Raw genomic sequence first — 17,190 nt, 5'->3', positions numbered from 1 at the left:
TGCGATCTGAAATCGATAATAAAATTTATGAAAAACGTGTAAATTTTACTGAAAAATAAATACTTCTAAACAAATTGCTCAAGCAGCAGGACTGAAGCAGTTTGAATTTGGTATTTCGATTGACCACACAAAACCTTATGAGAAAAAAGTTGTATAAAAAATGTAATAACTTTCTTTTTGTATTAAATTTCTCTTACTGATTTCTATCCTGTATAAAATTACTAGTGCAAGATAAAATCTATTTTTTTTCTAGAATGTAAAAAATTATTATGCCACTATGTAAATATTAAATATTCATTCTAACATCGAATTAAAAAAAATCAATATGTACATATGTATTACATACAATATTTATAATACTTTAAATATACATATGTATACTGAACACTATTTAAAGATATTCTAATATTCTAATATGTAAAATGCTAATGGCACATAAAGTATTTCTCTGATAGTAATAATAATTATTATAGATCAAATCAAATATCGTAACGATATATTAAACTGAAGTAATAAATATTACCGCACTGTTAATGGGCAATAATTCAACTATTATAAATTGATGGGTGGAGTTTATGAATATATTACATAACTTTTCTAACTAAACGCACACAGGGTTCCCTGTCTCGTTATATAAAATAACAAAAAAATGTTGATAATATTAATTCAAAATACTATATTTTCTTTCACGGTAATTGTCATGATCACTGCTTTTATTTTAATTGTTTACACTAGTACACTCTTATAGAAAAACACTCAATAAATTGCAATTAAATCACAATCTAACACATTGTGGTAAAAAACCACGTTTAATAAAATTTAGATCACGCTACACTTGCACTAAATATGACGATTCCTATTATTTTATAATATGTATATGTATTCTATTGTAAACGTTATACTAAATGCTGTACAATTAAAAGATATAATGGGATATATGATCCCGTTTACTATCTCCTGGTTCGTAGATTTTTATGGGAACCGATAAGACAAATGAAACGTTGCGACAGTTGGCAACCTTGTCGCATAGAGCGCGCAAAACGTACCATAGACGCCATGGCGGTTTTTGTTGGTTGAATGTTAAAGGATCGCGGTTGCGAAACTGATGACCATCTGACGAGACAATCACGTTTATATAGCTGCACATTCTCCGGGTGGCTCAAGAGAGCGGTACTTTCGCGGTACGGGACCAATTTACCGGCTGAAAGTGAATCAGAGGAGACGAGTGGACCGTCACCGGCCATTTTGATATTTCGACATTTCGGACTTCCGCGTGGTCAAGAGTCTCGATGCATTCGCTTTTAGGAAAACCGGACAGTGAGCGTAATTCGGGTATCAAAAGAATGTCGTAAACAACAAACAAAAGGGGTGGCTTTTGTCTGTCTTTTTTTCTGCGCTGCCCTCTCTGATACCTCAGAGAAAGTCTGTTCTGTATATTGCGCAATGTCTTCTGTAGGTAATGCGAACGAATTTGATTTTATTCATTCAAAAACTAGGTACTTTTTTAGGTACTTATGAATCTTATGAATGATTAACTAAAAGAAATTTCTTTCATTTTCAAAAAATACTCCCCTTTGGGTTTTAATGCAGACTTGCCTAAACGACATTTGTTCATAGCTACATATGTACACAGGTGGCTAAATTAAATTTTACAAATGAAAATTTCTTCAGAATCTTTTATTCAAAAACATTTTGTCAAATGCAATTTTAGTAGCTACGTACTACGAGCTACATATTTATTTATTTATTTTTGCATAAATCCCAATGCGCCTTCCTGCCCAATTACAAATTACAATTACAATTACAAATGCACCATTTTTATTACGTCGTTGAATTGCGAAACACTGAAAAACTCGCAAATTAACGAGACATCTATGAATTGTACATCAATCATACTTCAAATAGTGGTGACATAGTAGGTAGGAAGGATTTTTAGCCAATTTTTTTTTCTGGGAACCGTTTCAACAATGAAATCAGAGAAAATTGGCAAACTCTGATAGGAAACGATCAACCTGGAGTCATAAATCCAGGTCTGACCAACAGAATACTCTGAAAAATTCATTTTCATTCGAGGCCCGGGCCCAGGGATCGAACCCGGCGCCTCTCGACGCTAAGCAGAAGCTTAACGACCGAGTTATGCTGCTAGCTATATATACATATGTGTGTTTGTAATTTGTCGTCGGAATTACTCGGCTAAATAACTTGCTAGCTCTAAGAAATCAGTCTAAGAAGTCATCGAAAGGCAAACGAGAGCAGTATGGATGAGATCACATATGCTAGCAAGACGGTTTTATCACTCCAGTGTAGAGGTAAAGAGAAAATTATTTATGACCTTTTGTACTAGCCTCTATACTGCAGAACTGTGGACGAAATACAAACAGGAGACAATAAACAGGATAAAGGTACGATACAACAACTACTACTGCGCTCTTCGAGCCACGAAAGGGTTGCATCGCATCGCAGATGTTTATAGAAGGGCACGTGCCTCACTTTGCGGCCAATCTCAGGATGAGAGCGGCCTCCCTACGTTGTCGTGTATTTTTATCATTAAATTGTGTTCTTGCTGCCGCGTCTTCTCATTTCCGTTCATGACTGTATGTTCGATGGATGGAGCTACTTCACCGACCGCCATAAATTGATTATTTTATTTTTATTAATTAATTTATTAATTTATTTATAATATTAGTATTATATTTACATATATTATTATTTTCATTTCTATTATATCTCTGTGTTATATTTATTTAATTCATTTATATATCTACATATATGGACGGTGGGGATTGCACTATTTTCCCTATTGTCTGGAATAAAAAGTAATTATTGAGACTCCAGAAGTCCAGTCTTAGAAAAATATCTTACCCAATGTATATGTTACAGTAAAAGTGTTCAATTCAGCTCATTCATAGACAAACTAGGTTGTTCATACATAAACTATAGGTTTAAGTTAAGTGCTAGCAGTAAAAATTCCAACAGGTGTCGCATGAAACTTTTTGCTTTCAAAATGCCAAAAAATATTTAAATTAGAAAATCCTATGGAAGCAGCATTGCAACGTTGCGTTAATTTCCGTTTCCGCATTTCAGGGTACGCATTCATATAAAGAGGACAGAATGAAGGATGGGGTAAACGATTGAGATTACTTAAACTTATATAGGTATGTGTAATAATTTGTGTATGAACAAACTAGTACGTCTGTCAATTTGTTACTTTGGGTACAATACATAACTGGTCAGATTGGTTAGTGTATGAACAAACTAGTACCTATATATTAATGAACGAACGAACTGAACATGTTTGTACATATATACATAGTCGAAAGCTTATTTTCATATCCTACCTCTAATTATATTTTTTACCATAACAATAAATTCAAACAAAATTTGCGGAAAGGGTCCGTCTATATTAGATTTCAAAGGTTTGGTTATTATTACCATTTAGCAATTGGCAATTAAATTAACTGAATCGTTAAGAATTAAAATAAGACTCGCGAGCCGGTAGCGTTTTTTTATTTTGTTTACGACCGGCTTTTAAGAAATGGAACACAATATTAGCGATCGATGTGAAAGGAATCAACTTCTTAAATCTGCAGAGTAAGTTTTAACGGATGGTATTCGCTCCAAATGTTACGTAAAATTGCAGCATAATAGTTATTATGGAATATGTAACATTCTATGCGTAGAAAGATTGAAAATACGTTATATAAAAAATGCAGTCACTATTCGCAAAACTTATCTGGATAAGGCAAAATGACTTTCAAATTTTTATTTAAGTAACAGTATATAAAAGAATTGAAAAGTCAACGTGAAAATTCAAATAATTCAATGCAAAAATGTAGAGCATTGACCATGTATGAAATTTATCTGTGCATATTTTTTTTTGACAAACATTTTAGCTTGCGAACTAACCACCGTGAAAATCTTCGAATGCATACATTCTTAAAATTAAAATTCTTAAAAAAAAGTCAATAACCATTAATTATCTTAACCGTAGTGTGTATGTATCTGTACGTTACATATGATTACATAAAAACTACTCGAGATCCATTTGTCTCATTTCCTTTCACTTCGAAGGTTCATTAACTGCGCGTCTCAGTTTTCTGCGAGACTGTATTGAAATGACAAACTGGGGTGTAATTTACCCAAGTATAATATTTCACACTGTGAAAGTAAATGATTTCATTTTAGTATACAGACATTCTTCATACATATGATTATAATTATATTTTCATTGAAGAAATAGACGAGAATAATTCTCGTAACGCAATAAAGGGAAGACCAGGTCGAAAGGAAAAAGAAATATGTACATTATAATAATAAGAAAATATATTCGTATAAAATATTTATTCAAATTAAAAAACTTCTTATAATTACATGGCACGAATCATCTTTCCTACATAAGTTAAAATAGTGGAGATCTTTATACTAGCCTTAATTACTTTTTTGCATTTTAAGCTTGAACTCTTCTTTTTTTTGCTGTTGTCGTTTCAATCTTTCAGCGCGAGATTCGCCATCCTTAATTTCAGACACCGGCAGATTGTCCTCCGGCGGAAGCACCTGCAATATTGTGTACTTTGTTTGTACCCATTTATTGTGTTATAGAACCGTCAAGTTCGACCTTTTACATAACAAAAATTCCAGCTTAACCAACATCATTCTTACATCTAATAAAATCTATAAATATATATTGCTATGGACCCTAAATTGCAGTAAAAAATACTGCAAATGTAAATATTATATCCAAATATTGTATAGTTTGTGCTAATTGTACTCACTTAATTATTTTTCAATAGGTTTACAATTATTTAATTTACAAACTTAAATTTAAGTCATGTAAATGTAATTTTAATAAATATTACTGTTATAATATCTTAGCACAACAAATATTCAGGTACAATTAAACTTTGGAATGGCACATTTGCTTTTGAGTGTCGGGATTCGGGACTCTCACCTCCTCCACGATAGGAGGCTTATCCATTTGTTCTGTTACCCACTTCTTAACTTTTTGTTCAGTCCAAAATCCATCATAAAATATAGTAGGTTTAATCCAAGCACCGTTCATATTAAATGGATGAGGAATGTAATTACTTGTTCCGATTGAAGGATCTTTAGGAACATTCATAGGCGGTGAACGTCCTTCACAAGCTTGCTGATATTCCATCATACCTGTCTGGCCATTCATAGCAAAATTCTTAGGATGCATATTCATATTAACCTTATTGTGATGTCTTTCAAAATTATCATATAAAGGCCAAGAAGGAAACTCTGTGAAAAACGTATTATGATACATGGGAGGTGGTGGCGTATGAGGTGTTCCGCATTGCACACTGTAGAGAGGTGGCATCACATGTTGAACCAAATAACTAACTTTTGACGGATGGTGTGAGGAAGGTAACGGTGGAGGACCGGAAGTAGATCGCATATTTCCAGGCACTATTGCCGAAGGTGGAGGAATCGACGGATTGATTGGGTTAACTACCTTTGAATTATGATTCGCTTTAGCAGTCATTTGGTTCGCTGGGAAATTTTGCATTTCAACTTGATTTGATGTAGGGATGACACGTGCGATATGATTATTAGATGAATGATTGAGAGATTTTTCCCCATTAGATTTTTTTGCATGGGATTGGTTCCCAAATTTTTGTGGAGATCTTACGCCTTTTAGATTATTTTCCGTCGACACGGAACTATCGCTTGAATCCTTCCGCTCAGGCTGTCCTTTTGTGCCAGAGTGGTTAACGAATGCATTATTAGGTTCGGCAGATATCTGTGAATTTATATTTCCATTATCTAAAGCCGTTTCTAAACTGAACCTCTTTTCGATAGGTTTATCAGTTTTATTTGATTCTATCTGCTCTATTAACTGTGAAGCAATTGTACCACCGAAACTTAAAAGAGTCTCGCGAAGAGCATTGGTAATTGATGCCTAAAATGAGAATTAATATAAATTATTATTCGGAAAATGTATTTGCAAACTAGGTACAAACTTCAATAAGAAAAACACCTTTCTAGCATTGTAAATTGCATGTCCTTTTTGTAAGGACATGGTTGTAGCATATCCGACGTCTTCACGATGAAGTCCTAAAGAAGTGACAGATATTGATACGAATGCCACAACTCCCACACAGAATTTTCCATTGGAATAATCAATAAAATCTGTAAAAGAAAAAGAAAATACATGAATATTGTATAATTAGTAGAGAAAAATTAATTAAAAAAACTATTGAAAGTAATATGTATTAAGTGCAATTAATAAATACTGAATACGCAATAATTCAATATCAATATCAGATTTAAGCTCCCAAGTCGTCTAGTAAATAAATGGTTGTTTAATAATATTCATCTTAAATTTCAGATGGTATAAATTTTTCAACACATTTTTTAAAAGCAAATCAATCGAGATCCTACCCAAAACATATGACTGAACAGAAACTTTTACTAGCATTATTAAAATTGAAGCATTTCTTGTTTCGAGATTTGCTAGTGTTTGATAATAAATATTTTAAAGTCAGTTTTGAAACAAATTGTTTACAAAGTTTGAACGCCAAACAAATACTGAATAAAACTGATCGATTTACCAATTTCTTGCTTAGAGACAGACCAATTCCAATTTTTGAAACCCCACTGTGAATGTCCGAATGTTATTAATTGTTGCCTTTTTCTAAAATTGGCATCAGGCTCCGGCACACTTTCCGATGTGGTATCTTCTTTAGATATGATTCCATCAGGCTGAAGTTAAGAACACAATAAATGAACAAATTACGATGTTTGTTATCATTCATTTGGTCTGAGGGTAAACAGTGTGTAGTACACCACGTGAGTGGGTGAAGATGAAGGGGTGGGGGTAGTGGGGTGGAGTGAATGTTTACGATACTCACCATCCTTATATTGCAGGGGGTAGCGGAAGATGTGGTAGAGACGGAGACGAGGTGATGCGCACTCTTTTGGCGACTCATGGCGACAGCAGCCGACCCCAGACAGGACCAGCTGCCGGCACACGACTCACCCTCACTCCGGCACTCTGCCACTCTGCCACTCTGCCACTGCACTGACAGCGCACTGATACCAACGCGTGCCCAACGCGACCAACGAAGCCACACGCGTCGCAGTGCTACCACTGCATTTTCCTCATTCGAAAAACAAACTTTAATCGTTTTGAGAAATTTTCATTTCATTATAATCTTTTATATTCTTTGTTCTAAGAGATCGAGAAAAATATCCGAGTCAAAGTGGATTCGCCCGTCGTGTTTAAATATAGAATATTTCAGATTGCAATAAAAAGACAACAGTGCGATTCCGGTCTCCTCCCGTATTCTGCGCGCGCACATTAATACGGGAGGAAAAGCCCGTTCCTCTTGTTCCTGTTGTATCCTGCTCGCGCAAATTAAGTGAGTATGTACCGTTTACCATGCACCCTTTTTTTTGATCTTTCGATTTTCGATCTTTGCCTTCCGATATTTGCGTTTTCGGGCGTTTCACATTCAAACCCGTGAGGGAGACCGGTGCGTATTATTAGTTAGCAATGATATTCTAATCAATTGGAATTGACTATTTAGAAGCTCGTAACAATGTCGTCGACTTATAACAATCAAAATTGACTGGAAATAAATAGGTATGTATTTGGATTTCATTCAAAAATTAAAAAAAAGGTGCGTCGTAATGATTAATTTATTTCATTATTATTTTATCACCAGTGGAATTGATAATAATTTCGTTTATTATAGTAATTTACAGGATTTTATCTATTTATCACATAAAGCGATCGTAAACTTTGACGCAACATTGTAAACGATGAGTCACTGAACTTACTAATATATCATATATGTCATAATCCTTATTCACATTGTATTCGTATTTCAGAGATATTGACTCCTTAGCCCTTAGAAATTAAAATGTATGGCCTCAAAATGAACTATTGAACGAATGTATGTATTCGAAAGAATCTCACTTTGGGAGACAGCAACGGAAAATGGATCTCATTTGAAATATTTCATCTGCTATAACCCGAGCCGGATTTATTCAGACGGAATGCGAAAAAAAAGATTAATATAACATATAAAAGCCTTTGAAAAACATGAAATAAAATGTATTCGAGGACCCTCGTTGTTATTAATAAAAAATGTAATTAAGCAAAAAAAAAAATTTGAAAAGAAGCAAGTGGAACGGCTTTCGTCTTCGAAGCAAGTGCTGATGTTTTAATTACGGTTTGTTAATTCAATCCATTTTTTTTCGACTTCATTAATTTAATTTCATCCTTTCCTTTCATCTACGGAGCACGAGTCTTTTACATCCGCTGCACCCCCAAATTAGTCGGCCCTACCTATACCATGAGAAACAAATTTCTATACGTTTATATAAGGTGACTATTTTTTTCAAATTCAAAATCAGGAAATTTTTTCCCAAAAAAATATTTGTTTATATATACTTCTATTGAAAATTAATTAATCATAGAAATATAATTACAAAAAAAAAATCATTTTCTTGCATGCTCTTATAAAATTCCACACAAGACTAGTCAAAATTATTCTTAGTGATTAGCAATCTTTTCAAAGTTTCAGTATTCAATTGTGTTTTATTAATGGACCACATATTGTTCATGAAAGAAAAAAATCATACGGTAGGTGTATTTGTTCTTGGTAAACATTTTCAGCTAATTTGCCAATATTTTTGGCGGAGACATCTTTTTCGCCGAAGGCTTTGAATATTTCAATCGATCTACTAGATTAATACAATAAAAAGTGTACTGGTTTTATCTCACGATTCACCAGGATAGTAGATACCCAAAAAAAAACAATACGAATGGTCTAATAAAAAAGAAATTGGTTTATTAATAGAAAAAGTTATTAAATCTTCAAAATTTACTATGACCTGTATGGGTCTACGTGACGAGACAGAATATTAAATTACAGAAAACACAAATATCGGAAGGCAAAGATCGAAAATCGAAAGATCTTAAGTCGAAAGATCAAAAAAAAATGGTGCATGGTAAACGGTACATACTCACTTAATTTGCGCGAGCAGGATACAACAGGAACAAGAGGAACATGCTTTTCCTCACGTATTCTGCGCGCGCACATTAATACGGGAGGAAAAGTCTGTTCCTCTTGTTCCTGTTGTATCCTGCTCGCGCAAATTAAGTGAGTATGTACCGTTTACCATGCACCATTTTTTTTTGATCTTTCGACTTAAGATCTTTCGATTTTCGATCTTTGCCTTCCGATATTTGCGTTTTCTGTAATTTAACATTCTGTCTCGTCACGAAGACCGGACCTGTAGATATGGAAAGTTTTGTATGTATATATTTATTTATTTTTCCGAAATATCGACCTCTTATTGAAAAATCCTGGATCCATGGCTGATTTAGAGTAAGCTTTCTTACTTACTTTCAACTTTGTTACTTACTTTTAGCTTACTTACTTTAAACTTGACTGTAAGTTTGAAAGTTTGGATTGAATGAGGAGGAGCAGGAGGCTGTGTTTTAGTGCTGTGTTTATGTTTGTGTGTTGTGTCCGTGTCCATGTGGCGGTAGCAAAGTAGCAAAAGTAGCAGGTAGCAGGTAGCAGGTAGCAGGTTGTGGTGGTGTGGGGTGGTCGAGTGTCGAGTGTCGAGTGTCGAGTGCGGAGTGTGAGCGGTTTCGCGTCGGCGTGGGGCGCATGGCGGGGCGCGGCGGCGGGGCCGAGGCTGGGGGCGCAGGCCCGAGCGGAGGGTCGACGCCCCCGTGGCCTTGGAAGGCCGCAGCAGCCGCGCTCTGGTGGCCGGCGCTCTCGCTCGCCGCTTTCCTCGTCGACTCGGCCACAGGTGAGCTTACAAAGTTCACCGGCAATCGCTAACCGGATGCGATTGCGGATGCAACGAACGAACTCGCATTCAACTTTTTTTAAACCGCAACGGCTTTTCATATTTTTCGCATTATTTTCGGTCGCAACTCCCCCCTCCCCCCCCCCTTCTACCTTGCGAAACTTTTCTAACGTAAACATACCGACAATCATAAAGTATGTACGTAATACAATAGTTTGTTTGAAATTCCTCTCTAAACCAATCTCGAATCTATTTTTTATTACGGTTCGGTCATAACCGACATATCGAATGAAAAAAAACCGAAACTATACTTTACTTTGAAAAACTAAAGCTAATCAAAAAAAAAAATTTTTTTTGAGTAACATGTTATTTTAGTCTTATATTATATCAAAAATCTATTATTAATTCAGTTTATTTTTCTGGCGAAATGGCAGATTTTTGAATCTCCAAAATATTACATATGAGCCGTCTAGTTTCAAAACCAGATAGATCCATTTTCATTTTATGTTATTTTTGTTAGGTCAAAATACGGATCCATATGTTGGCCAAGTAAGAAAGTTCAAAGCAATTTACATCCTATTGAATTACTTAGCTAAAGTCAAGGTTTGTTTCAAAATCAGATAAGTCTCGTAGTTATTCGTCAAAAGTGAAAATACAGTCAAGGATGTAAACATCTATGACCAGTTTATATAAAATATTTAAAAAAATAAAAATAAAAATTAAGCTAGTTATAAGTTTTTCCTTGTTCCTGAAAAATTTCTAAAAACTGACTTATCTGGTTTTGAAACTAGACGGCTCATATCTGAGTGTACATACATTTTATCCTTTTGGAAAGCACTGTTAGATCATCTGTAGACAGCGGATGGTCATTAGAGCAATATGCTTTTAGCCAACCATTTTTTACTCTCCTTTTGTATTCAGCATTGTTAGAACGTGTATTGTTATTTGTCATTGCCCTAATGAGTATTCGTCCTTCAATCATCAGTGACATCCCTAGATTATATGCCGCTCTTAAGGCTAAGTTAAAAAATCCTCTCTTTCTAAAAATTCAATTTTGATATTTTAAATTTATTCCGAAATATAATATAAATATCTTGAAATGTTTTTGAAACAGATACATATTTTAATTAATGAAATTAAGGTGCACTCACCTAGATCAGCTGAGAATTGGCAATCGATTTTTTTGAATTAATATTTATTTACTATAAAATTTGAATGTATTACAATTATTTTTGATATATTTTTCTTCTTCGGCTTGACGTGTGCCGCCCTTATGCTCTGCCTTTCTTGCCTATGCCTACAGGACATACTTTTATGATAGTAAATTTCCAACTCTTTTAAAAAATATATATATTGTTGAGTTTATAAGTAAGAATTTTAATTTCCCTTTAATTTAATTTGTATCAGCTATGTAAATTCTTATTAAAAAACATATTAGAATTGCAACATAAATTTGATTTTTGAAAATGAGAAAATGATTCAATCCAACTAAGAAAAATCCTGATCATCGTCAATTTCATGAATCATTTAGTAGTAGTAGTGTTAATCAAATTTTTTTAATATTCAGTGCAACTTTGTACAGCAATAACTTTTGCTAATATTTTGAGCTTGCCTTTATATTGTACTTAAAAATAATCATATAGTTTTTTGTGGTCAAAATATTACTAATTAGAGTAGGATCTATATATGTACATGTATATACATATGTGTACTTCTAGAACTATCGAATAATTAATATGCTTTTTTCAGATATAATACTCGTTATTGATTATTGGCGAAAAGATTATTTATATTGGTCACTCGGTACATTTTTATTGATTCTAATACCGACTATACTAATTCAATTATTCTCCATACGATGGTTTATAATGGACGAAACTGCTTCGATCTGGCACTGGATTAGTCACATATGTCTGCTGGGTATAGTGCATAGGTACGAATCATTTCATAAAAATAAAACTTAATAACGTTCTATGTATAATGATACAAATTCAAAATTTTCAATTATGTATTACATGGTTTCAGGTATACTGTGATAATAAAGACGGGATTCAAAGTGCTGGAATCAAAGTCGCAAAACGATCTGCAAAGGTTATATCTGCAGCAAAGTGATATATGCATGCTTCATTTGTTCGAATCGTTTTTGGAAGCTGCTCCACAGCTACTTCTTCAACTATATATCATGATCACTCTGCGAGATTGGCACATATTCACCGGTAATGGTTCTCTGCTCTTGTTTAAATTTTCTTCGTCATTGTAAAATATTCATCGGGTTCGTAATCGAACAATATGAAATCTTTTTCGTAAATATTGTAAATGTCTTTCAGCAAACTCGTCGATATATTAGAAAAATATTCTTTCGTTATTTCAATGTCGGTTCTTCCCGATGGATTTGTGTTGTTCCATTGAGTTGTTTGGATAATTTGGCGAATGTTTTCGTTATCTAAATAGTTGATCAAATATTTCATATCATTTTCGAAGCTTTCCATTTTGAGTATTATATCATAATCTACAAAACATGGAGCGCATTCTTGAAAATAAGGCCTCCAATGTTCATCAAATGATTTTTCGTTTACGATATATTTCAGAAATTCTTCAAAGTACGGTACTGCTCTGTCATCCGGTTGCACACGATACCATTTCATTATATATTTACCATACTTTTCGTGGTAGTATGTTTTATCTACGTCTTCCAATTTATCTCTAAAAGCTGATAGAAGCCTTTCAAATGGGTGTCGAACTATCATGAATTTTTTTGAAGTATTTAATAGCTAAAATATTTATTTGGTAAAGTTATATAAATGAAATATTGTATACGGTTGATGAAGAAAATAATTGATATACTCACATCATAAACACGCATAGCACCCAAATATGGATAGGCTTTTTTTGCTAATTTGCTCACTTGTATATCTTTATTCGGCAGTTTTATATTTGGGTCTAATTCACTTCCCAATACTGCAAATACTTTCATCCAAATTGTTGAACCAGCTTTACATATCGGACACCAAGTTATTTCATCATCGCTGAAATGATATTTGAATTTGTAAATATAATATATTTTGTGCTTCAAACGTTGATATGTCACACTCAATTATTACCTATCTATCATTAGTCTTCGTGTAACTCCATATTGCATGTTTGTTTCCTTTATATTTAAACTGCAATAATTTTTTATTCTCATTTGTCGTTCTAACATAAATGGCTCTAGACTTTTCTGTGAAATATTGAATGAAAAATATATAATATTACAATCATTAAAAATGTACTATGTAATGTTTCAAATTAACCTTATTATGTCTTGCTGGATATTCTTGTTTTATAGATATATTTTCATTCATATTTAATAAGTCCATCTCAAAAAAATTTGCATTAAAAAAATGCATTGTACTTCTTTTCATTTCAGATTCATTGTATACCGTTATACTTATGATTAATATTACAGCATATAAAAATATTATAATAAATGTAATATTTTTTGTTGCACGTAGCATCTGAAAGAATATGCATTTTTTTTGTTTTATAATAGAACTTAAAAAGGATTTTTGATTCTTCTATGTATACATATATGTGAAATTAAAAAAATCTTACTGTAGAATCGGTTCAACCGGTGACTTCTGCAAGATGCAGAATAATACTGAAATATCGAGCATGTTGTTACGTATGTATGTACATGAAGTAGTTGACTGTATACATGCTAATTAAATGACATTCATAACTGTGAATCGTATGAATACAGCAACGGTATGATGTTAAAATCGACTATCGTATTTGGACAGATGTTATCGTATTGTGTACTTTACTTCATAAAAACTAGATTTCAGAAAATGTCGAACGTTTTATACAAACTTAAATTAATCCTCGATTATAATTTTTAGGTATTTCAGCTGCCGCTTCCTTGTGTTCCTTGTCTTGGGCTATTGTTAATTATTTACGCGTTTTACGAAGAGTTAGACCAGAAAAGGCTTGTGTTCGTATTCCTGCCATAGTTTTGCAAATAACTTGGAGAGGTTCTTTACTACTAGCACGAATTTCAGCTTTACTTTTATTCGCCGTAGGATTCCAGCATTGGATATTTGTTTTACTTGGTTAGTTATAGTTATTTGTTTGATTTTTTATACACACAATTTTTTTTAATAACACTTTAATCTCTTATTTCCAGGTGTGCATTGGTTAACGATGACCATTTGGGTGATTCAACAAAAGACTGATTTTTGCCCATCTCGTCCCGAAGAGATTTTTTATAATTGTATTGTTGGAGTCATTTACTGCTTCTGTTTTTTTAATTTGAAAGAAGGCCAGGCGCGCTATCGAATGCTTGCATTTTATGTTATTATGATCTCGCAAAATATCGCATGTATTTTTTTATTCATGTTTTTATCACAGCCCGAAGTTTTGAGGAGTGAATTAATCTTCATTGCATTAGGATTGATTATAGGCGGAACAATAATCGGTAAAGCTAGAGAAAATATATAATTTTGATAAAATACCCATTTATTTTATGTGTGTATATTTTTATTTTAGGCATAAGCAGCATGCTTATATTTTATAGATGGTTCCATCCTATAGGCCCAATTAAATGTATCGAAAAGAAAAAGGTAATAAACTCAATTGATATGGAATATCAAATTGAAACGAATCAAAATATCACATCTCAGTCAAAGCCTGATTTGCCCGATGAATCAAAAAACTATACTTTGAGATCTTTGAAACAACCATGGTTAGAAAATTCCAACATTCCTATCAAGTAAGTGAATAAATTATCGTATTTGTTAGTTCTTTATCGAATATGTTATTGACATTTTGTATAATTTTATACTATTTCAGAAATGAAAGCATTTCTTTGGAAGGTTCACCCCAATCTGAAGCTGAATGTACAGACAAAAAGTTGTTACTAGAACATTGGATTGCTCGTGCTGGAAGCCCCACATTCGCTTCTGCTCCCATTGATAAAATTGACATGATCGATACTACTAGTGTAGAATTTTATTCTGTAGTTAATACGCCAGAGAAATTAAATAAAAGTAATGTTGAAAAAATTGGAATTGCCAACACGTCGTTTCAGTTTGAAAATGAACCAGGTGAAAAGTTGAAAATTGACTCTACCCGAGATGTGAGTGCAAAAATTTATCTCAAAAATAAAAGAAGAGGAATATGCTCACCTACTGAACTACGAGTGGATATTTCTGCTTCGGGAAAGGAAAAATCCAACTCAAAATCAACAAATGATGTAGACATGACATCTCAGAAGCGTAGAGCTATTTGTTCATCCAGTCAGCTGGAAGAAGATATTGATAATGATCATTTGAAAAGTGAAGCACGTGGTGAAAATAACTCTGTCAGTGATAATCTTGAACAGCATTCCAGTTCTAATGAAAAAACATCTTCTGGATCAATAAATTTAGATTTAGATTTAAGTTTTAGTGATATCAATAGTTCTGATATAAACGAGTTTAATGAAAATATAGTGCAAAAACTGTGCCTTAGTACTTTGAAAAACATCAAAAATGTGCACCAGGACGCTGATATTCAAAATATCCAAAGAATCGCACTTGAAATATTGAAGGATTTATACAACAAAGGTGGCATTAAAGATGATCAAGATATTGAATCTGAATTGAGTTCATCGGTTGGTAGAGATTTAGATACTCCCAGCGAAGTTCTTTCCACTCATGATTATGAGAATATATGTGCGGTAAATATTGCAAGAGAAGCTTGGGGCTTACGGTCATGGAGAGCGTGTGCAGACATGGGAGCATCACCTCCTCCACCACCTTTACCTGCTCGCCGACATCCCCCAATTAATACAGACCGTAATCAATATATTAATACTATTGCATACGAACTTGCCAGGTGCGAAGAAAGTAATTGTGAACTTAGAGAATCATTAGCATATGGAAAGGAATCTGATTCTGTTTTCGTAGCAAAGCCATATGTCATAGATCAAAACGGTGGAATGTTTCCTTTAACGACACCCCTAGAACCGATTTTAGAGGAAATAGATGAATTTATAGACATAAACAATAGTTTTAAAAAGCGACAAAGGCGGTGTTCAGAAAGTGCATTGGTAGCAACAATAGATGAAATACGGCATGATACAGTAACAAATTCACCGAGAAATGTATATCATAGAGTAGATTGGGACTCGCCTCATTTAAATGTTATTAAAGACAATGCATACAGAAATGAGCAGTTAAAAGTGTCACGCCAAAACTCGAAGAAAGAACTTTGGAAAGATCAATTGTTAGATCATAAGAATAAAATGAATATGTGTCTTCCTAAGAAAATTGTTGAAGAACAGTCTCAATGCATACCTTCAATCAGCGTGCCATTTAGTTATAAGGATAGAATTTTACGAAACACAGATAGCATTATGTTAAATAATACAAATATTTCAAAAGATATCGCTAAACCTAAAGGAATACATAGTTTGAACACAAAAAATATTCAAATAAAACATTCTAAAAATAATAATTCGGTTCACTTCAGTGAGACAATCAAAACTAGTATCCCTTTGACAAAAGTTCAAAATCCTCGAAAAGAAAATTCAAAATCTAAACCGATTTTAGAAAAAAATCAGGAACACAATTTATCTTACGAGGAAATAATGTTTTTGTCACAATTAGTCAATGATAACAATTCAATATTATCTAAAAAACATAATAACCATTCATCTTCTGAAGACATTTCGAATTTGCATATTAGTTCTTCTCTTCAACTACTGATTGATCAAGATGTTCACAATAATGGATCGAGAACATTAGATGGTCGTTCTAGTTGTAAAAAAAGTGGTAGCAAACCGAGAAGAAAATTTTCACTCTTGAGAGAGAAGTTCGAACCAAAATCTAAACAATCTGATAAGGAAATGCTATTTCAAAGCTTAGATAGTGTTAAGTCGATATCGCAAAATAATTTAGAGATAAATTCTAGTCAAAATTTGATAAAATGTAGTCCAAACATTATTGTGGTTAACCAAGATAGCAAAGTTACGAATGATAAAGAAAATTTTACACCCCTTGATAAAGTTGATAATCAAACAGAGCCTGTTTTACCGACTAGTGAAACCGTAGTTCTTTCACTGACACCTTGTGAAGTTCCTCAATCGATTAGTAATACTAATTTGAAAGAAAAAAGAACCATGTTTTTGAAACAAGTGTTGAGTCCACCTAAAATTAACAATTGGAGTAAAAAATCTTAAAATATTTATTTTTTAATGTGGATTTTTATACAAGCTTAACCTGTGATATATATACATATACATACCTAATTGGCTAATAAAATGTATGATTTCTTTTTTTTTGTAAATATGAATTAGTTTAAAAATGAAAATGCTATTTTTTTGTAACCTATATACCCACACAAATACATATGTACATCCTCCATAATTTTACAATA

General features: G+C 33.1%; 3 protein-coding genes across 5 annotated transcripts; 1 reads left to right on the top strand and 2 right to left on the bottom strand.

Annotated features, from left to right (window-relative positions):
- Positions 1-4,309: 4,309 nt before the first annotated feature.
- On the bottom strand, positions 4,310-7,058 carry LOC143915735 (uncharacterized). Of its 3 annotated transcripts, none has more exons than XM_077436497.1 (5): positions 6,876-7,055; positions 6,576-6,726; positions 6,002-6,153; positions 5,477-5,923; positions 4,310-4,554 (listed from the first exon to the last, which is right to left on the bottom strand). In XM_077436497.1, exons 1-5 carry the CDS (start codon positions 6,951-6,953, stop codon positions 4,429-4,431), a joined length of 954 nt encoding a protein of 317 aa, XP_077292623.1. In that variant the 5' UTR covers positions 6,954-7,055; the 3' UTR covers positions 4,310-4,428. The 3 variants fall into 3 exon arrangements, with proteins under 3 accessions (XP_077292623.1, XP_077292622.1, XP_077292621.1); XM_077436496.1 differs by having other exon boundaries at positions 4,329-4,554; positions 5,086-5,923; positions 6,876-7,058; XM_077436495.1 differs by lacking the exon at positions 4,310-4,554 and having other exon boundaries at positions 4,783-5,923; positions 6,876-7,052.
- Positions 7,059-10,835: 3,777 nt separating this feature from the next.
- LOC143915733 (carbohydrate sulfotransferase 11-like) lies at positions 10,836-13,559 on the bottom strand. The gene is made up of 5 exons (XM_077436494.1): positions 13,387-13,559; positions 13,086-13,289; positions 12,897-13,012; positions 12,644-12,821; positions 10,836-12,566 (listed from the first exon to the last, which is right to left on the bottom strand). Exons 2-5 carry the CDS (start codon positions 13,287-13,289, stop codon positions 12,033-12,035), a joined length of 1,032 nt encoding a protein of 343 aa, XP_077292620.1. The 5' UTR covers positions 13,387-13,559; the 3' UTR covers positions 10,836-12,032.
- Positions 13,560-13,618: 59 nt separating this feature from the next.
- On the top strand, positions 13,619-17,113 carry LOC143915732 (uncharacterized). Its single transcript, XM_077436493.1, has 4 exons — positions 13,619-13,883; positions 13,958-14,248; positions 14,320-14,542; positions 14,623-17,113. The coding sequence occupies exons 2-4, from the start codon at positions 13,975-13,977 to the stop codon at positions 16,991-16,993; spliced, it is 2,868 nt and encodes a 955-aa protein (XP_077292619.1). The 5' UTR covers positions 13,619-13,883; positions 13,958-13,974; the 3' UTR covers positions 16,994-17,113.
- Positions 17,114-17,190: the final 77 nt, after the last annotated feature.

This window comes from Arctopsyche grandis, chromosome 8 (genome assembly GCF_051622035.1).
Source record: "Arctopsyche grandis isolate Sample6627 chromosome 8, ASM5162203v2, whole genome shotgun sequence".
Lineage (NCBI taxonomy): Eukaryota > Metazoa > Arthropoda > Insecta > Trichoptera > Hydropsychidae > Arctopsyche > Arctopsyche grandis.
Note: the sequence above shows the minus strand (reverse complement) of the source record. Positions and strands in the feature narration are given on the sequence as shown.